A 23,012-nucleotide genomic window follows, 5' to 3' on the forward strand; every position below is an offset into this window, starting at 1 on the left:
CTGTGCAGTTATTGGGCTTAGCAAACGTGGCATAGACACTAAAATCAATAAAGTACAATAGCGCTACCAGAAGAAAAGTCCCACTGACTTCAATGCAAGTGTTCATGAAGAAGCAGTGAATTGGCAATTCTGCACTTTACCTGAATTACTACCCAATGTATGAACATGGTGCACAGACCACAGACAAAAGCTCAATCAGATAAGTTACTGGTTTTGTGAGCACAGTATTTTTCATTTGATGATGATCTTGAGTGTATTTTCTGATTGATTGTGTTTGCTGCCCAGCATACTGTATCTACTAAAGTTATATACAGTATGTAGAGTAAGACATGGAAAGGTTTTGTGGGGTTATTGATAAAGGTCACTTGACTCACATTCATGTCTTGGGCCTTAGTGAGTCTGCCTCTTTGTGTGCTACTGATGGATCGAATGCGTGAGTACTGTGTTTCATAATTAATACCATTCTATGGAGCAATACATTGATTTCTGTCTTTATCAAAGTCGCAAGACTGCAAAACTTTAACAATAGTAGCACAGACAAGGGCACCAATCATTTGGGGAGAAGAAGCGACTCAGTGAGTAACGACACTGACTAGCACTGAGTTTGGGCAACCTGGTTCAATTCCCAGTGTCAGCTCCTTGTGACCTTGAGCGAGTCACTTTATCTTCCTGTGCCTCAGGCACCAAAAAATAGATTGTAAGCTCCACGGGGCAGGGACCTGTGCCTGCAAAATGTCTCTGTAAAGCGCTACATAAAACTAGCAGCGCTATACAAGAACATGCTATTATTATTTTTATTAAAATATAAACCTTACTGCTTTGCTTTTTTTAAAGCTGGTGCTCCTGGGCATATTGTATGTGCAAAAAGTGACTTGCTGTTTACATTGGGGATTACTCAATCTGTCAGAAGACCAACTACACAATGGGATAGAGGTAATGGAGAGATAAGGCAGGTATAGGTGTAGTACACACCACACTTTAAGGTTTCAAACATTTCTCAGATAAACTTTAAAACCTCAGTGAATTAACCCATTCATTATCAGAAAAATACAAATGATTGAAGCCTAAGGCCTGGGACCTGAAGCGCCCGGCAGCGCGGGCAGCAGCACGAGCGTTCCCCACCAGCAGGGGAATCCTCCCGAGCCGGTCCCAGTCCCCCCTCACGGCACAGCTCACTACATGCTGTGATGCTTCAGCCGCTAGGGGATTCAAGAGAATTGTAATCCCAAGCGTCGACGCGTCACGTGGTGTGGCTGTGAGCCAATGAGGAGGGGAGGCTTCGGGGAGCGGGGAGGAAAGTGTGGAGGGAAAGCAGCGTGAGTGCCTGTCTGTGTGTGTGTATGTGTGTGCGAGTGCCTGCCTGTGTGCCTGAGTGTGTGTGTGTGTGCCTGAGTGTCAGCGTGTGAGTAGGGCAGCCTGCAGCAGCTCCCGCTGGGAGCCCGAGCCGTGGAGGGGGGGGGTAGCGGGTCCCTCCGCTTAAACCATACCCCCCCTCCCACTTCAGCCTCGGCTCCCGCTCCCTACAGACCGCATATCGCGGTCTGTGTCTGTCAGCGCCTGCCTGTCTACAGTGCGGGCGCGGTGACTGAGGGAGCGGGGCCTTAGCCTAAGGATGAATCTACTGTACTAACTTCCAGCTAACTATTGTGGACAGACCAATATTACTAATTGGGACTAATCTGTGGATTTTTCTCTTTGGAATTAAGTGTCTTAATTGTATTTATTTAATAAATTTATTATTTTTCATCTGTTCATTTATTCAATTTTATTACGTGTTTAGTTTAACCTGTATCCTCACATTATCATTAAGGATACACAGTTAACATTCTATCCAATATTAGATTATTGCTGATTTCTTTTATTATTCCTCAATTATACCTTGAGAAATTTACCAAACCGATAAAACGCATTGGGTGGAGCATATACATCTCCACGCACAAGGGTCAGAGCCGTGTGAGAGGTTTGACATGACACTTCCTACATTCATGGAACTCGTCTGATTCAGCTCTCTAACCACCATCAATTCACTGACGAGCACTTTAATTTTACTCTGAGTATGTTTAATCCATCTTCATTTGTACAGATGAAAAGAAGGTTTTATGCTGTGAAGCTACATGCGCTCCTCTATATTTCTTTTTAAACCTATTTATACTGATATGATTTGTTTTAGAAATCTATTAAAGGGAAGCTACACCGATTGTTTATTGTATGATATATGTTAATGAACTGTTCCCTGGGCCGTGCTCTGATAAATTCCACTGCCACAGCTGTTTCCTTCCTTAAAGGGACCTGAGTAAAGCTGAGATTCCGGCAACAGAGTCGCACTACCACTGTATGCATCACTTAATTTATATATTTAACACTACATCATACAAGGAAAAATAATACAAAATTGGAATAAGTGCCTAAATCATGAAAGTAAATTTTGAGTGAAAGAAGTATTTGCTTATAATACTTGCATACATGGTCTGCTCTAAAGGGATGACAGTACATTATAAGTAGTACATTGGGAGACATACAGTATAGTACAGAAGAAAAACATGGATGTGCAAATGTGCTATTATATTTATAATGGTTAAGAAGGTAAATGCATATGCACTTGTAAGCTAGAGGCTTTAGTTAAGTGAACCTATGCAAAATACATTATAAAACAATATTACTGAGAATGTCTTAATTTTTTTTATAACCAAGAAACTGGTGGCAGCTATATTTCAGTTGTGAATTCATATAAGACACGAGGAGACTAGAGTGTGCTGAGATGAATTGCTGATTCATTCAGCTTCTCCTTTTTCTAGAACAGCAATGTGTCCCTCTCTACTCTTCTTCATGGTTTTTTTAAATAACGAATGGTAAAATAACAGGAGAAAAAGGGAAGAGTAAATAATGTAATACCTTCAATTGGACCAAATTGTTGATGTTACAAGGTTTCAAACTTCTCAGGGTTCTCAATCACACATAAACTCACCATACACACATATACACATATACAGGGACTCCTCTTCCGAAATGTTACTTTTATATCTGAAGCACTTATTCCGTTGACCTATTTGTATTATTTGTTATTTATATGATTGTCATGTGTATTACTACTGTGAAGCGCTATGTACATTAATGGTGCTATATACATAGTTACATAGTAGATGAGGTTGAAAAAAGTCATCCATCCATCAAGTTCAACCTATGCTAAATTTAGACAACTGATACTTTATCCTATATCTATATTTCCTTATGATCCAGGGGAAGGCAAACAAAAAAAACCAGTGTCATATCATACAATGATATCTCATAAAGTGAAAAATAAATTCCTTCCTGACTCCAAGAATTGGCAATCGATTATTCCCTGGATCAACATTCTTCCCATGTTTACTTTTTTGGTATATCCCTGTATGCCTTTCCTTTCTAAAAAGATGTCCAACCTTTTTTTGAACAAATCTATTGTATCTGCCATCACAGTTTCCATGGGTAATGGATCCCACATTTTAACTGCCCTTACTGTAAAGAACCCTTTCCTTTGTAGCTGGTGAAATCTCCTTTCCTCCAACCTAAATGGATTACCCATGTCCTTTGTACTAGCCATGGTATGAATAGTTCTTTTGAAAGCTCATTATACTGTCCCCAAATACATTTGTATATAGTTACCATATCCCCTCTTAGACACCTCTTTTCTAATGTAAATAAATCTAATTTAGCTAGCCTGTTCTCATAAGTTAAATTGTCCACCACTTTATTAATTTGGTGGCTCTTTTCTGCACTCTCTCTAGTTCCATAATGTCTTTTCTAAGAGGTGGTGCCCAAAATTGTACTCCATATTCAAGGTGTGGTCTTACTAATGCTTTGTAGAGGGGCTTAATTATGTTTACTTCCCTTCCTTCCATTGCCCGTTTAATGCAAGATAAGATCTTGTTTGCCTTTGCAGCTACTGCATGACTTTGGGCACTATTGCTAAGCCTGCTGTCTACAAGCACTCCTAAATCCTTCTCCATCAAGGATTCACCAATTTATCCCCGTTTAATTTGTATGTCGCCGGTTTATTCTTGCTTCTCAAATGCATAACCTTACATTTATCTGTATTAAATCTCATCTGCCATTTACCTGCCCAAGTTTCCAGTCTCTCCATGTCCTTCTGGAGAGAAATTACATCCTGCTCTGATTCTACTACCTTACACAATTGAGTATCATCAGCAAAGATGGAGACTTTGCTCTCGATGCCAACCTCAAGGTCATTAATAAACAAGTTAAAAAGCAGGGGTCCCAGTACTGATCCATGAGGTTCTCTACTCACGACCTTAGCCAAACCTGAAAAAGTTCCATTTATAACAAGCCTCTGTTGTCTGTCCTTCTACCAGTTTTCAATCCAGGTGCATATATTTTTACTGAGTCCAATTTGCTTTATTTTGTACACCAACCTCCTGTGTGGAACCGTATCAAAAGCCTTTGTAAAATCTAAGTAGACCACATCAACTGCATTACTCTGGTCTAAATTCCTTCTCACCTCCTCAAAAGAAACAAATAAGGTTAGTTTGGAATGATCTATCCTTCATAAATCCATGCTGATTATTACTAATAATTTTGTTTTCCATGAGGTATTCCTGATTATTATCCTGTATTAAACCTTCAAGTAGTTTCCCTACTACTGAAGTCAGGCTTACAGGCTTGTAATTCCCCAGTTGTGATCTAGCTCCCTTTTTAAATATAGGCACCACATCTGCTTTACGCCAATCTTATGGTACTGAGCCTGTGGAAATGGAGTCCTTGAATATTAAATGTAATGGTTTGGTTATTACTGAACTTAACTCCTTGAGAACTCTTGGATGTATGCCATCGGGGCCAGGTGCCGTATTTACTTTATTTTTTTCAAGCCACCTATGAACTTCTTCCTCAGTTAACCAATTGTTCATTAATATGGAGGTTGTGGCTTCTTCCTGTGGCACTACAATTGAAATTGATTCTTCCCTGGTAAACACAGAGGCAAAGAATTTGTTTAATCCCTCTGCTTTTCCCTTATCTCCAATAATCTACCTGCCCATCTCACACTGAAAGGGTCTTATATTTTCTTTTATCATTTTTTTGTTATTAAGGTATTTAAAGAACTTTTTAGGGTTTATCTTACTTTCTATTGCAATCCTTTTTTCATTATCCATTTTTACTAATTTGATGCCCCTTTTGCAATTATAATTCTGATATGATACCTCCGTCCCTTCTGACTTAAAGAATCTAAAGCCTGCCTCTTCTTTTCCATTTCCTCCCCTACCTGTTTATTTAGCCACATTGATTTTGACTTATTTCTTTTATACTTATCACCCAAAGGTATACACTGATGATTGTGCTTTTCTAACAATGTTTTAAAGACTTCCCATTTATCTTCTAAATTTTTCCTGCAAAAGCATCATCCCAGTGTATTACTTGTAGATTAGTCCTCAGTTTATTAAAATCTGCCTTTCTAAAGTTTACGGTCTTTGTTGAACCCAAGTAATCTGTTTTTTGATAATTTATTTCAAATGAGACCATGTTATGATCACTGCTAACCAACGCTCCAGGACTTGAATATTTGCTATTACTTCTACATTGTTTGATATTACCAAATCTAGTATTGCTCCTCTCCTGGTTGGTTCCTCAATAATTTGGGTCATATAATAGTCTTTAAGTACCCCAAAAAAACTGTTTCCTTTTGTTGTAATGCTAATCTCATTGCCGAAGTCTATGTCTGGATAATTAAAATCACCCATTATGCAAACATGACCTAGTTTTGATGCCTTCTCCATTTGAAAAGTATTTTAGCTTCCTCAATCTCACAGATATTTGGTGGTTTATAGCATATCCCTACAAACATTTTCTTTATACTTTTACCTCCACTGCTAATTTCTGTCCACAAGGTCTCTACATTTTCATCATTCCCTTCATAAACATCTTCCCTTATAATAGGTTTTAGATCCGGTTTAACATATAAGCATACTCCACCTCCTCTTCTATTTGCTCGATCCTTCCGAAAAAGGGAATAACCCTCTAAATTAAATTTCCAGTCATGAGTTTCATCCCACCATGTTTCAGTAATGCTTATGCTATCATACTGTTCCCATGTAGCTATTAATTCAAGCTCCCCCATTTTATCTGTCAGGCTTCTTGCATTAGCAAGCATGCATTTAATTTTTTTTTCAGCCTGTACTATTATTTTATCTACTCCTTCCTTCCTGCGCCAACTTGGTTTAGTCTTTAGAAGTTTTCTAGTATTATCTGTATTTACTATGAGTGTCTCGCTGCTTGTCAAACTCACACTTGCCCCCATTCTACCTACATAACCCCTTGTTTCCTATCTATTCTATTTAGTTCGTTATCTGTTTCACCGGGTCAATCCCAGTCCCTCCCAACAATCTGTCTACCCAATCCACAATGTGCCGAACCCGAGCACCCGGGAGGCAATAAACTGTTCGGTTCATGCGGTCACGGCAACAGATTGCCCTATATAAATAAAGACATACATACATAACAATAATTACTCGTTCTCCCTCTAAATGTTTTTTTTAAACAATGTTTCATTAGTTTGTGTTATGGACGCTCATGCATGTCAGTTTAAAGAAGAATATTGTCAATCACCCACCAATAAGCCCTTACACATGTCACTACCATTGGTTTATTTTGTTTGTAGGAGGGTTTTTTACACAAATGCCTGATAGTTTGGCAAATCTTATAATAATTCAAATATATTTGTTATATGTTTTCTATTCTGTCTACTTACCTTTACAAAGAAGATGTTCATGGCGTTTCTCATCAAATAAGGCGATAAATAATTCTTTCTGCTTCTGAAGCTCAGCTATCATTTCTTCCTTATCTTCTGAATCTGGTTTAATCTTTAAAAAATTAGCAAAATGTAGATCATTTTAACAGTCCATAAAAAAGGTGTTGTTCCACTTAGACCCAATTTGCATTTCTGTTTGTGACAATTGCATTTACTTCCATTTTTCATCACATATTTCATTGTAAAAGTTCTAATTTATAAAATATATATATATATTACATATTACATTTGCATTGCATTACACTAGTGCATATCGTACCATCTGGTGGTGTAATTGTTAAAACGCATTACCCTATGTTTGTTTTTCTTGTCTCCACTTGCGCCTAGGTCATTCTTGTTTGGAAATCTTTCTATTACCAGCCCGTGGAGCGGTAGACCTTTTGGCTGCAGACTGAGTTAGGGAAAGTTAGATTGTGAGATAATATACCCTCCAGTTTATGTGGTAACAATAAAATTTGTTAATCTTTGTGTGATTGCGCTCATTGTATTTTTCTGTTAATATATATATATATATATATATATATATATCTATATATATATATATAAAAAACCATAATACTGAGTTAAGTTATGGTGAGTAAAAAAAGTGACAAAAACCCTCCACAGGAAAGCAAATATGCAAATATAACTGTATGCTCATCTGCATGTCTTAGGCAGGTTGCAGACCTGCCTAAGACATGCAGATGAGCATACAGTTATATTTGCATATATATATATATATATATATATATATATATATATATATATATATATATAATTTAAAAATATTGAGGTAATAAAAAGTTTTAGATATAAGCCCTAATAATGGAAAATGTACTGTAAGTAGAGGTCCCTTAATAACCACTGATAAAACTAGTATAGAAAATATATTTAATAATTTTTGGTAAAGTGCTTCTCGCAGTTAGGCTTTTGGAACTCAATTTACAATTAGCTATTTTTTTTTACAGTACCTAAACAGTACTTTAGCAACAGGGGATCCCCGATTCCTGAGATATCAGCATTCATATACTGATACAGCACTTACTCCCTCACCTGCTGTCTCTGTAAGTTTCCCATTAAACTTCTTACTGTAGATTGTAAGCTCTTTGGGGCAGGGATTTCCTTTCCTATTGTCTGATTTTGCTGCACTTATTGTATAATTATAATTCCCTGTACTGTATTCTTTGTGAAGCGCTGAGTACACTTTTGGCACTATATAAAGACATACAATACAATAATGCTAGTCCATTAGACACAATATGGCTTCCAGGATCAGCCCCACACTAGCAGCCAATACAAACTTGTGACATTATCACAGGAGGATGTGTTCTATTGGGCAGCCTGGCGGTCTTATTGTTTTTTTTTCCCCTGACAATAACATCATTGATACCCTGGGCACCGGGTGGTCTCAGTAGTATATAATGCTGAGATTCAAATCCCTCCGTTCAGGTAATCCTTTAAATTTGATGGGGTTTATTGCTTAAAAAATATTGAAATTATGAGACAATCAAATACGGATGGCTCTCGCTTATCCGACGGAATCCATTCCGGAAACTAGCATTCAATATGGAAAGCATTGTCAAGCGAATCCCACGTTAATGAACGGCGGCGAGCAGCGGATAATCCGTTCCGGGGTTAGGTAATCCATGCATTGTGACACATCGGATAATCCCTTCACCCTAAAGCAAAACATAGCGAGGACCGCCACTACTAAGGAATACGTGGCTCGTTGTTTTCGTATTGAAGTATCAATGTATGTTGTTTAATGGGGGGACATTTTCAAAATTTCAATTAGTGGGAAACGTAATGCAAGATGGCGTTATGTATCGACTACTGTTAAATTATCAATAGGACCAGATTTAGGAATTATGAGTTGACATACGGATATTTTGATTTACGTGTGTCAGTAAGTATTTGGGGAGTGCTTATGTGGAATAACAGGTTATATAACTCAAATATATAATAGGATGTATCAGTTTCACATATTTTGTATTAATTTCTGATGTGACAATGTTTGGTGTGATGTTAGTGTGGAGAATGGACAGGTCTGGCGTGATGGCGGTACAGTTGGTGCCACTGCACTGAACCCCGCGATTACAGAGGCACTGCACTGTTCCTCACAACAATTAAACTGGTTGCTGGGGGGAGAGTGCAGGGCCTCTGTAACTCTCTGACCTTCTCTTCCCGGGCATCTTGTCTCATCCCGGCATCTCACCCTGCATGGCACCATCATTATGGCTCCGCAACGTCAAATGGCATCATGTTGCCTTGACAACGGGATGCCACATGACATCACGGTGCCATGTGCGGTCACCTTGCTATGACAACAAGTCACCCTGTTGTGCTGCTTTGCTATGAAAACATGACGCTAAATAGCGCCGTGGTGTCACGTTGTCATGACAACGCAACGGCATTTGACGTCGCAGAGCCATAATGACAGGACCATATATGGGGAGATGCCCGAAGGAGATGAGATGCCGCCAGCTACCGAATGCCACAGGAGATGGTAAGAGCAGAGGCCCCGCACATGTCACTGCACCGCATCCCGGCAAACATCCCAGCCGGACCTTATTTTAAATAAGCCAATGAACTTTGCCTCTGTATTACCCAGGATTATAATTTCTTGAAATTAGATACTATTCTAATATACAGATGCAGCCACGAGTATCCGAACAATTGCCTTGGAAAATCTGGGGCAATCTCCCAGTAATGCTGCAACATGTCTGTGACATTTCTGCAGACAGACTAATGGCCATCGGATTAACACAGCGGGGGTCTCTGGAAGTTCCACTCAAATTCTCCCCCTACTTCCTCATGTTCAGACGAGAGGCGAGACTACCAGTAGATGTACGCCTTCGCGTATTGACGGATAGGATACACAACGCTACCCATTTCAAATATGTGCAACGACTCAAAGACAGCTTGCACCAGGCGTACCAGCAGGCTGAGAAATCTACAGCTAAGTTGAATGCTGACAATAAAAGGCGATACGACCATAAGGTCAAATATCGAGAGCTTCGTCCTGGAGACCCTGTATTACTTCGCAATCTGGGAGTCCCTGGAAAACACAAATTGGCCGACCGATGGAGAGACGGTGTATATGAAGTAGAATCTCAGATGCCTGCCTCCCGGTTTATCGCATCAAAGACACTGAAGGCCGGGTAAAGGTATGGCAACGTAACCACCTCCTCCCCATTCCACAAGTGGGAGATGAGGAAACGGAATTACTGGCCACACCGCTCAACGGTGAGTCCGACTTATCAGAGATGGGTCAAGAGACTGTCAATAACGAAACCCACTCTGAAACTCCTGAAGATCCTATGGAAGGACCCTCTCAAAGGGACTACTCCACAGAAGGGGCATCTCCCGGAGGAGCTACGGGTAAAGGGCCCCGTAGGCCAACGCCTACTAAGGTGGCACCAACCGGCCAGCCTTTGGATCCACAGAGCCCATGCTTTGTGCCTAACAGAGACTGTTCAGAGACATTTCTCCCCTCAAGGGAAGAGGCTGAGCCTCAGGACTGTGTTTATTACTCCCCCGAGGGAGTTGCAGAAGAACATCTCCGAAGGAGCCAAAGAATTAGGTACCCTCCAAATCGGGTAACCTATGATCAAATTGGGGTACCCCATTATGAGGCTCAGCAGTGGTCTCGGAGCAAAATCCAATCTGTGATTGTGATGCTCACAGAATTGTGTAACATTGTTTAAAGTTGATGCAATGTGCTAAGTTATATTCGTTAAGATGCATTTTTATTATATAACGTTTGTGTGTAGTAGTAAGTTGCGTTCCAAGTGGGGACGTTGGGGATTTTACCAGGGGGAGGATGTAGCCAGGTAACCCCTCATTGCCCTGCGACCCCCATTACCTCCGTGGCCAGGATCGTGGGTGAGTGCTGCCGGAGCCAAGCGGCAGACCCGACGGCCAATCTGGAGGGTGGGGGCCGAGCAGGGAGTGCTCCAGTGCTCCGGAGGTCCCCAGTGGCTCTCGTGCAGGGCGCCGCCATGTTGCGCCAGTTCGCGCATGCGCATTAAGCCCCGGCGGCCCGTCAGAGTTGCGCATGCGCAGTGATAAGCGCGCGAATGCTAACCTACCAGGGAAGGCTCTTGGAAGAGACTGCAAGTTCCATGAGCCTCAGCAGCACCCCATGTGACGCCAGGGAGCCAATAGGGCTGAAGGAGTGCCCTGCAGGCCAGTAATTGATACATTTCACGCGCTGGAGAAGCTGTTAGTCAGGACCAGGACTAGTAAGGGATAGGAGGTGCGTGCAGGGGTCTGTGACCCGCTGCATTAGGCCAGCAGCCCCCTAGGCCCCAGACAGTTCCTGAGCCCCTCTGATAGCTTGTGGTGCTATAGGGACAGGCCCTAGGTTAGCAGTTTGCTAGTTGGGGACACAGCGAACGCTGCGTTACCTACCGAGAGACTTGGGCTCAAGTCCCCGCCATTAAAGAGAGCTGGACTATCTTCAGGATGGGATCGCCCCTGACGGATCACCACGCGGGTGGATCCTGGATGTCGTGCAGGAACTCGTCTGATCCTTTGAGAAGATTCTTTAAAGCCAGGTGCCGCCGCACCAGGCAGGTATCGTTATAAGTGCACCAACAAAGTACTCACACATAGTGGCAGCGCTGACCACGGGACAAGGGGGTTATACTGTGGACATGGTGTGGGGGTACATGGTGGTGGGCACAGGGTACATGCTCCTAGCAGGAGTGACTGACACTTGAGACTTGGGTACCATTACTGAGTTGCTAAAATATATGGTTATGTGTTGTGTTATTGATGCTGCATATAGTAAATGGTTATGAGTTGTGTTATTGATGCTGCATATAGTAAATGGTTATACCTATACTCCAGTGTATGTGATTTCTATATGCGGGTCCTGTGTAGGGTACATTCTATACTCCTAGAACCCTGCACAGGTGGAGGCGCTGATCAAGAGACGTTCCAGAGAGCACCCCAGGTTCCCAGCAAGCGGAGGCTCAGGCCCCTGGTGAACCTGCAGGTATACGCACAACACCTGGTAACACATAGGTTCCACCCTCACAGATACTCTATATGCGGTTGGGTGGGGGAAGACCCGTTACAGTAGGAAGTATATTTTCATATTAATATATAGAATAACTATCTACACATACACTTTTTTGTCGGCTGATCCTATTTGCTTGAATTTCATTTCTAAATAAATCCAGTTTGATTTTGTTAATAAAAAAAGTATATTAAATGTATAGATTGTTAACATTTAATCATCATTACGTACTGTGTCTAAGTCATCTAAGAACATACAGTCCTGTACCTTTGCTGCCTGGAATTGCTCCTCTAATCCTTTGAATATATTAACGTGCAGCTTTCCCCAGAAATTAAATCCTTCTTCTTCCAGTCCAGGTGTCCTTTCGAGCCAAGCCTTGATCAAATAGTAAAATGTAATTACAAATTTAAGTCAAGGCATTGGTTGGCACAAGTCCTGCTGTTTTTTTCACTTTCTTTTCAAAAACATCAAACATGAATCCTATTTTACAATAAACTCTGTGAACTTTTAGACTAGTCCCATTTAAGATAAAGGGGGTTTTTATTGTGTTTTTTTTTTTTCAAACATGCTGCAAAAATGTCACCAATGGGAAATATTTACAACTATCTGAATATATGTGTATTTGTTTATTGATTTCATTATTGAATGAAAGCTATACCTGTAAGTGCTATACAGTAATTAGGTCCCAAAATATTTAAACATCAATACAAATTTAGAGTAAAACTGGGACATTCTTATACTGCATCAAAAAGGATCAAGGTACTTTTTAGCAATAATGTCAATAGGAGTTACAGAGGAGTTATGTGACCCTTATCTTCTAATTGGATCTTTCAAATTCTCGGTCCTTGTCTAATATTCCGTACCAGAAGCTGTGTCTGTGCATACAAACATTTATATAAAGACCTACAAATATTCTTTACAGCTTAAACACAAACTTCTAATCATTTTGAAGTAATTTTATTTTTTTAAGTTAAACCATTTTCTTCAGATTTTACAACAGTTTCAGAAATGTTAACTAAATTAATGTTTCTAACAAAGGGCAACATAGGTTTGCTTATTTAAAAAAAAAATTAAATCCGGCAGTTTACCTCTACTAGTCCTAACAGTGTTAGTTCTTCCTCAGATTTTAGAAGCAGCTCGTTCTCCTTTCCTTTGAAGTTGTCACGGTAATGTCTTCTATTATAGGGAACTCTCAGAATTTCTGGGACTCCAATCTTATTCTCTAATAGCCGGAACTGCAAACTCTGAAACCCTGAGGCAGGAGACAAGTAGTCCCTTTGAAAGAAGGAAACATAAGACTTTGACATATATAGTCTAGAGTTGGTAAGATTCAAACTCGTTTCTTCAGGTTCAGTACATTTGTATTGAGTTTTTGCCTAGTTGTTGCAGCCTCACCTTGTTTGAACTGTTAGAGTAATATACTGTCCCACATGCTTCAGTTGGGCATGAAACTTTTAACACATAATCCAACAAATACATCTCATAACACAGACAAAACGTAACTAATCCTTCAAACACTTTGAACCACAGTCTTTCATTTCTCCTTTCTTACAAATAACTGCTAACTCAAGACATAAACCCAGAATGTGGCGGTGAGTTGTATATTGTAATCTCCAGAATCAGTACCTTCAATTTATTGTTAAGTAATTTTCTTAATAAGCAGTTTATTAAAGACACACTTATGGCCAGATCCATAAAGCACTGTTAAATCAGGAGACATTATCTAAAACAGAAACAAACATTGTTTTCTCTGAATTTAGCACATACTGTATTCAATACCAAGGGCTGGCATACCTCTTATTAGCATCGGTCTAATGTGTTGTTGTAGAATAATCAAAGATGAAGGACTATAGCGTTGGGTCCATCAAAGATATTCACTTGACCGCATAACACATAATCTAAAGTGTAACGTTTATTTACAGTGTGAAGTAAAACAACCATCACTAAACATAATAAAATGAGTAAGTGGGGTTGTATATTTCCTGTAAGAGAAAATGGTTCTTTCTATTTAAATACTTATTAATTCAGTCAATCAATAATCTCAGACAGAGGGGCCTATTCTAGTAGCCGTCATAACCCACTTATCGAGGCTTTTTAGATACAGCGATTCAGAAAGCCTTGAAGTGGGCTTCGAATGGATTTTTGGCTCTCATCAAAAACACATCGCCAGGTGAGCGGCGACAAGCGCGATAAGACCCTTATCGCAAGTTTTTAAATTCGTGCAATTCTAGTAGCCTCGATTAGCTTATCGAAACTAATCACGGCTCTAGAATGGTGATTTCCTCCCAAATTTCTCACACCAGACAAAGTTGGCGTGAAGCTGGTGAGAAGCTTCAGAGGCGGCGACGAGAGAGGGACATAGAAAAAAAATGCATTTTTCCTGCATCGGATTGATGCTGGTGGTCTCCGGAGCTGATACACCTTAATATCAGCACCGGAGGCACCCATCATGAATCAGATGCATGAAAAATGCATTTATAGGCAACTTCATTACCTTAGCGGCTAATCGCTAAGGCAATGAAGGGGTTAACTACAGGTGCCATGTTTATTGTGGGTAGCGGGGGTGGCTGAAGGTGGTATTTGGTCCTTGGTGGATGTCTAGGCCTTGCAGGTGGAGATAGCCCCTTCATTACCTTAGCGGTTAGTACTGCTAAGGTAATGAAGTGGTTAATCTTCCACTAAAATGAGATGTGTAGGCCTTATATAGGGCCGATGATGTCACATTTTAGGGTCAGATGGTTCCTTATTTATTTACTTATAAAATGTTTTACCAGGAAGTAATTCATTGAGAGTTACCTCTCATTTTTAAGTATGTCCTGGGCACAGAGTTAAGATGACAAATAATACATGGTTACAAATACAGTTACATAAGTGAACAGGGTATACATTATATACAAGACATAGCATGCACAGTTAGAGATAATATATATTATAGATGTATGTAGCAGTTACAGACCAGATTCAAATGTGAGACAGCTTTAGTTTTGAAAGAACTTGGACAGGTGGTGGCAGTGAGAGTCTCCGGTAGATTGTTCCAGTTTTGGGGTGCACGGTAGTAGAAGGAGGAGCGTATACTTTGTTGAACCTTGGAGTCAGATCTCAGATGATAAGTGCTGCGTGTGGTAGGGGTGAGGAGCTTGTTCAGATAGACTGGTAGTTTGCTCAGAAAGTATTTGAAGGCAAGACAGGAAAGATGAACTTTGCGCCTAGACTCAAATGATGACCAATCTAGTTATTTGAGCATTTCACAGTGATGTGTGTTGTGGTTGCATTGGAGAACAAAATGGCATATTGAATTGTAGATGGTGTCAAGTTTGCTAAGGTGGGTTTGGGGTGCCGAGCCATATACTATGTCCCGATAGTCGATAATTGGCATTAGCATCTGCTGTGCAATACGCTTTCTGACCAGCAGACAGGGTGGATTTGTTCCAGTAAAGTATACTTAGTTTGGCATAGGTTTTGGATGTCAGGGTATCAATGTGCATCCCGAATATTAAATGGGAGTCAAAACATATGCCCAAGTATTTCAAGCTAGTAACAGGAGTTAGGGTGGTTTTAGCGTTGGTTCTGACCTGGAGCTCAGTCATTGGAAGCTTTAAAATTTTAGCCTTCGTCAAAATACCACGTTTACAGTCTTGTCAGTGTTTTAAAACATTTTATTTGGGAAATCCAATTTTCAAGTCTCAGAAATTCAGACTGAAGCATCTGTTCAAGCTCGGAGAGACTATGGCTGTGTGCATATAAGTTTGTGTAATCTGCATACATGTGTATTGAGGCTCCCTTACAAGCTGCAGGATGATCATTGATGAACACTGAGAAGAGTATGGGCCCCATAATAGAGCCTTGCAGGACACCACAGGAGATATCCAAGGGGTTGGAGTTAGAGCCTGAGATAGACACATGTTGGGATCTACCTGATAGGTAGGAATGAAACCAGTTTAAAACATGCTTCCCTATTCCAGAGTTTGTTAAGCAAGAAAACATGATCAACAGTATCAAACGCGTTTGCAAAATCTAGGAATATTGCACCAGTGAGTTGTCACCATTTCATTCCACACTGGATTTCATTGCAAACTTTTAGCAGGGTAGTTACGGTGGAGTGTTTGGGGCGAAAACCAGATTGGAAATGGCTAGGGAAATTTGTCTTGGTATAGTTATCACTTAGTTGGGAGTGAACACATTTTCCATGACTTTGGATAGTATTGGGAGAAGAGAGACTGGCCTGTAGTTTGAGACAGTGTTTTTGTCCCCACTTTTGAATATTGGGACAACTCTGGCAGTTTTCCATATCTTAGGGATATGTCCTGCAGACAGAATAGAGTTGACTATGGAAGTAATTGGTTTGGTAATGACTGAGGTACCAAGTCTTAGGAACTTAGATTGCAGTATGTCAGGTCCACATTGGCTGCTTAGTTTTAATTTGAGGAGCGCTTGTGTAATCTCCTCTTCGGAAACTGGGACCAATTGAAAATTGTGAGCAGTGTTGGGAGAGGGTGGAGCTATAGGGGTACTCCCAGAATGAGGTTCATGTTTGTGGTTTGGGTTGCGTTTCGCTAATAAGTTAGTAGCATACCCCACAAAGTAATCATTGAATGGATTTGCAATGTCAGTGGGGTTTGTCAGAGTAATATCCTTCTTAGTGATATTACTTGGTTGTTGATGGGTAGAAGGCTGGAATATATTGTTGATGATAACCTTCCAGAAGTTAGCTGGGTTTGATGTATTCTGGTGAAAATTGTCAGAGTAATATTTTGCTTTTGCATGTCCTGTTTGCCTTGTGCACATATTCCGCAAGCATCTGTAGTGATTAAAATCCTTGTTAGTGCCAGTTACACTGTAGCTTTTTCACAAGGCATCCCTGAAATGGTAGAGTGCTATTAGGTCAATTGTAAACCACGGAAGGTGGGCCCCCCGTACTCTTATTCTGCGTAGTGGAGCATGGGTACCACATAGTTTTAAGAACTCGGATTGGAAATAGTCGAGCGAAGAATCAGGGCTGGGAATTAAGTCGATTCTGTACCAAGGGCAGTTGGTAAGGTTAGCCTTAAACTGTTGTGGGCTAAAGTGAGGAGAACGTTAGGGCTTGGTTTGGTGTGGTTTAAGTTTTCTTACACAGTACACTATAGCAGGGCCACTGAAAATGTCAGAAAGGGTGTCAGAGGATTGGATTCTGCTGGGATTTGAGGAGAGAATCCAGTATAGCAAGGAATGGTTGTGAGATTTAAGGTTTGTCCATGTGGGTTGGGAAATGAGTTGCGTTTTTGTGACTTGAGTTGTGGGACTGGATTTTGTGGGCTTATGAGGGCAATTTGACAGTGTAAATTGTAAGGTGTCTGCAATATAAAATAACACCCTCCTCCTCTCTTTGACCTATCTCTCCTAGAAATGGAGTATAGCTGAATGGTGATATTTGCATCGGGGCTTTTAGGGGATAGCCATGTTTCTGTGATAACGATGGCTAACCCCTAAGCTAACCGATGAAGCTGTTTTAATAACAAAATGTAATACTAGTGTAGATGAGCAGGGATCTCCGGAGCAGCACCGCATTGATTTGAGGTCCAGGGACCACCTGCTTCCCGAGATACAGGCCCCATTATGGGGTTCCGGTATCTCCTATGCATTTAAATCCCACGGTCATGTGACATGAGATACATAGGAGATAACGGCACCCCATAACAGGGCCTGTATCTCGGGAAGCAGGAGGTCCCCGGACCAGAAATCAATGCATTTCTGCTCTGGAGACCCCCTGCTCACATACACTAGTGATATATTTTTTATTAAAACCCTGCGGTCGCTGGCGAGTTATGCACAGGGAAAGGTGGCTCTCTCTCTGCAGCTCTCTATGCAGCTGGGCCAGATCGCTGCAGATCCACTGGTGAGACCTTTTGACAGAGGTGAATATCACATCACCGATCCTCATAAGTTTGGGGTCGGGAAAGAGGCCTATTTTAGTAGCCTTCATGAAGGCCTTCTGAATACCATGGTACTGTAAATACACTGAAAAAAACGGTGGCGTAACAGGCCCAGCGAGATGATTTATGATGCTACTAGAATACTCTTCTTTTCCCAATCCCTGGAAGTGCACTGTTTTTGTTTGTTTTTTTCAATTTGTTTAAAAATATTTTATTGAGTTGACATTAACTTTTTGTAGGATAATGTCACATAGCAGAGCTTTATGGATCTGGCCCTTTGATTATGATTAAACATCTGTGTGCAACTTGGAGACAATATTATATGCATCTTTGTTTCTTAATGTGATATGAGAATTATGTTTTAATAGAGTTCAATTTCAATTCTAGATGATCATATTTGTTTTAAGATGCCTGTGGTTAGTAATGTATGAATATTTTTCTATCATTATATATTTAAAGTTATAAGCCTGTATCTATTAAATTCTGGGCAATAAGCCACTTTCCTACATAAAACATATTTACTTGAATTGGTGTAGGATGTGTTATGGCACAGCACCATATAAGTAAATATGGGCCATAAATCTATAATGTCTACATGATGATAAATCCTAGAAAACTTACCTGAACTCAAAAAAGTCCAAAGGGGTCATTGTTTCTAGAACCGAGAACTGCTCTACCAATAATTTAAGGATTATGGAAATACGGTGAATTCGAGTCACAATCTTGAGCATGTTCCTTTCATCTCTCACCTAAAAAAAACAACCTCAATTTCTTTATTTGCTTCATGAGTCCATTATATTTTTCAATACAAATAACATTTAATGTTACATTTGTAAGATCTGGTAATCATCTGGGGAGAGACTTTGCAATGCCCCCCTTAAAAAACATTCATGAATCTTGGATACATTATGGTAATGATATACAGTGATCTGTACCACTAGCGATGATATCATGATTTTTGGGGCATGGTCACTTCCTGTGTGCCGTACATACTGTAAACCGAGCAAAATAAATAACTTACTGGTCACACTAGTTACTTTTTTAACGATTAGTATGATCATTACACTTTCATTGTGAATGGGGTAGCAGTATTGAAAACGTGTAGTACATGGTTTTACTATGGTTTACATATCTAAGGATTATTGCATTAAATGATTCTGATATTACAATAAAATGTTGCTAAATTCCAATGTAAATGAGTTCTCAGACCATGGGCCTGATTTTATATTGTCAATGTTAAATCAGGCCTTTTGTGTTGTTTTTAACATAGACTTCCCTAAGTAACATTATATGGTCAGACAATATTTTTTTTGACTCATGTAACCACCATTTACTGCCTAATTGCATTTTGTTGAGCCTAGATATTACATTATACCATCACCTACTTATTGCAGCAGAGGTGAAGACAAGAGCAAACAGTTTGGGTTCAAAGATTAGTGGGGATGTCAAGTAAAATACTGCAAGTGCAGATGTAGCAGGCAGTATTGCCCCCACTGGCACGAGCTAGCAGGTGCAATTGCACGGTATCAAAAGAAAAAAAGAAAAATGAAAAAAAGGCGCAACGGTTTAGCAAACGAATGGTTATTTATATGGTATTGCAAAAAAGATAAAATGAAAATGCACAGTACAAATAAAACAATGTGTGAATGGGTGAACTGTAATAAAAATCGAAAGTTTTGCCTGCTAGGTGAAGGACTCTTCACCCATTCACACATTGTTTTATTTGTACTGTGCATTTTCATTTGATCTTTTTTGCAATACCATATAAATAACCATTCGTTTGCTAAACCCATTGCACCTTTTTTTCTTTTTACTTCTTTGTTTCTTTTTTCTTCTTTTTTTTCTTTTGATACATCCCCCACACTAAGGGTTGGTTATCCTTAGAAACTACAAGGCAGCATTTGTTTTTTTTGCAATTGGTAAGGATATTAACAAGCATTGGACTGTTTACACATTATCAGGCTGTCACCATACCCATTGACAAACTTCTATTGGTTCATGTCACACACATTGTTGTGTTAAATCTTTATTGTTTACATTTGTATTTATATCTGTACATTTTTCATATATATTTTTTTTTTTTTTCATTTTAGTGTTAGGTCTCCTATACGATATATATATATATGTTTATTCATACAACTCATTTTGTAGAATAACCACTCCTAGGGTCTATTCCATCAGCGCACCAGTTTTTTCTCTCTTCTCTCGTTAACAGCAATTGCACGGTAGCCCCACCCAATGTTTGCGTATGTCTAATCCATTTATAATGCGGCTGCTCCCAGTGACGCATTGTGTGTCATGCTGCATCTGTAGTTCATTCAGAAGCTTTTATTCCAGTAATTTCTTAGAAATGTTTACACTTTTAAAACAAATTTTCTATTGTTCTGAAAAAAATTGCTATGTTAGACGAGTCACTTTGTCAAACCTGTATATTTTAAATATATACGTATATATTTTACTCACATGTCCATTTTGAAAGATTTCGCGAACAGAGTCTAATTCCCATAGAATCTGCTTAAACCACAATTCATACGCTGCAGTTAAAGAAAACATTTCTTAATATTATGTTAATCACTTTATGAAGAAAAGTCATTAAATGTTAGAAATTATATATTTGTCCATGTACTAATAATCTAACCCCATCTTCACATACTGTAGTAGAGCTTCATTAAGATTACCCATAAATGTATAATTTCTACTTTGCAAATAGTTTTGCACATACTATTCCCTTTGAAGTGACTCTAAATACACTTATCCCCTGCAAATGGCCGTAGTCTTAGCACCTCTACTCTAAAATGTAGTTTCCTGCATTTGTTTTTCATATTGGCCCAGATTCACAGAGGTCCATTAACTCAGGGCTCATAACGTGTCGTTATTAAAATCAGTAACGAACATTATTTTCCCTGCAGTTAACGCATACCCAAAAGATGGCTTTACTCCCATCCAGACCCTGAAATATGGTTTTTGCAGGAGAGGAGAGAAAGAAAATATAGTCTATTGTAGCCTTATTAAGAGCTATGTATCAGTCTCCAGACTACAAATGTGGAACTAAAAGTGGTGAAAAAATGGATTAACCAAAGGAAAAAGATCACTTGAAAGCGATAGAGCTTATTTTCTTCACTATTGCACAGTACATCTAATACTATTCGCTGCCCAGTTGGGCAACCAAGAGACTTTGATGCAAACCCCTAATTGGATCAAGCTTGCTTCCAGTTTAATAAATCAAACTGCTAATAGGCTACTAATTCTGAATGAGTTCATGGTTAAGTACTAACCAGACTGCTTGATGAAGACAAATCTTAACGAGATTATTTACTAAGGTCTTCAGGCTATAAAACCAGTTTTATCTAAGTGTAACGGGTGTTCCCCCACCCACTCGCAGATAATACTGTGGAAGTGTAGGAACATGCAAAGTTACTCAGGTGTGGTGCATTACCTGTTGGCTCACAGGAGGGCTGAGCTTCCGCCTTGGGGAACCTGGGGTACATACATCTCATACATCTCTAGGTGCAATGCCTCCACCTGGGAGGGATCCCAACGGAGTGGGAGGAGGCCCTCACAGGAAACAACCACACAAAGCGAATGAATGTAAAACAGGACTGACTTTACTGCATAGCAACATATATCAACACAAATCAACATGCGCCACGGCGGATGCTAACCACACTGGGTGTCACGGCGGACACTAACCACACCAGGCGTCACGGCGGACGCTACCACCTCTAGGCGTCACGGCGGACGCTACCACCTCTAGGCGTCACGGCGGACGCTACCACCCACAATGTGACCCCACCCTGTGTCCAGTAACCCCCACCCAAATGTCTCGTACTCCCAGAGTCAAATACCACTGTACATGTGTGTGTGTGACTGCGCAGCCACTATGTTTGGTGATAGGCCTGGTTGGTGCACGTGAGTTGCCGGTTACCTGCCCGGGCTCCAGCCACGGGTACCGCGATATCAATCCGCACGATCCGACGTCGTCCTCCACACCGCGTGGGTTGAAAGTCCAGCGCGAACAATGTCTCTCCTTGTGTTAGAGTCTTTGGTGGTGTTCTGAGCCCAGAACCCACCTCGCAGGGCCGCACGGCTTCCGCTCTGTGTCCCTGACTACTTGATCAAATAATGGGGCAGTGTCCCTATCTAGGGCCTGTCCCTAAGCTCCACAAGCTATTAGGTGACTCAGGACCTAACTGGGACCTTGGGGGCTGCTGGCCTATGCAGAGGGTCACTGACCCCTGCACCCACCTCTTACCCCTAGCTGGTCCGGATCCTGAGTGACTGCGTAGCTGCAAAACCCCGCGAAATGTATCCCCTTGCTAGCAGGGGAATCTGGCCTTCTGATTGGCTCCCTGGCGTCAGGTGTCTCTGCCCCTAAGCACCCTGGGGGCTGGCAGCCTATTCTCGCGCATGCGCGAGCTATCTGGGGCCTCCCGCGCTAGCGGCCTCCTGCGCATGCGCGAGCTCACTGTCATGGCGGCGCCCTGCTCTGCTAGCCGCCGGGCCGGTGGCAACGCGATCGCGGCCTTAGCGACGGCCCGATCGCGTCCCCGGCAACCGGCCTGCTCGCCGCTCGCGTCCCCGGCAACCGCCCGACCGCTTCCCTAGCAACCGGCCGCAACCACGCGCGCAACGGGGAAGAAGGGGTGAGTGCGCGAGGGGGACAAAGGAGGGGGCGAGTGCGCGAGGGGGACCTGGCTACATCCTCCCCCTGGTGAAACTCCAATGTCCCCGCTTGGACCACATAACTTACTACTATACACAACGTTATATAATAAAAATGCATCTGGTACGAATACAACTTAGCACATTGCATTAACTTTAAACAAGGTTACACAATTCTGTGAGCATCACAATCACGGATTGGATTTTGCTCCGAGACCACTGCTGAGCCTCATAATGGGGTGCCCCTATTTGATCATAGGTTACCCGAGTTGGAGGGTACCTGGCCCTTTGGCTCCTACGGAGTTGTTCTTCAGCAACTCCCTCTGGTGAGTAATAAGTACAGTCCTGAGGCTCAGCCTCTTCCCTTGAGGGGAGAAATGTCTCTGAACAGTCTCTGTTAGGCACAAAGCACGGGCTCTGTGGATCCAAAGGCTGGCCTGTTGGTGCCACCTTAGTAGGCATTGGCCTACGGGGCCCCTTACCCGTAGCTCCTCCGGGAGATGCCCCTTCTGTGGAATAGTCCCTTTGAGAGGGTCCCTCCATAGGGTCTTCAGGAGTTTCAGAGTGGGTCTCGTTATTTACAGTCTCTTGACCCACCTCTGATAGATCGGACTCACCGTTGAGCGGTGTGGCCTGTATT

At 41.2% G+C, this 23,012-nt stretch overlaps 1 protein-coding gene across 3 annotated transcripts in view; it reads right to left on the bottom strand.

Moving 5' to 3' along the window:
* Positions 1 to 23,012, bottom strand: part of TDO2 (tryptophan 2,3-dioxygenase) — a 44,218-nt gene that overhangs the window by 6,464 nt on the left and 14,742 nt on the right. For all 3 annotated transcript variants that reach the window (XM_075612684.1, XM_075612678.1, XM_075612693.1), the window contains 5 exons: positions 20,174 to 20,244; positions 18,332 to 18,459; positions 12,887 to 13,073; positions 12,066 to 12,173; positions 6,734 to 6,845 (listed from right to left, as the gene is read on the bottom strand). In XM_075612684.1, coding sequence (XP_075468799.1) covers positions 6,734 to 6,845; positions 12,066 to 12,173; positions 12,887 to 13,073; positions 18,332 to 18,459; positions 20,174 to 20,244 — 606 coding nt within the window. The remainder of the gene's footprint in view (positions 1 to 6,733; positions 6,846 to 12,065; positions 12,174 to 12,886; positions 13,074 to 18,331; positions 18,460 to 20,173; positions 20,245 to 23,012) is intronic.

Source organism: Ascaphus truei, chromosome 1 (assembly GCF_040206685.1).
Source record: "Ascaphus truei isolate aAscTru1 chromosome 1, aAscTru1.hap1, whole genome shotgun sequence".
Lineage (NCBI taxonomy): Eukaryota > Metazoa > Chordata > Amphibia > Anura > Ascaphidae > Ascaphus > Ascaphus truei.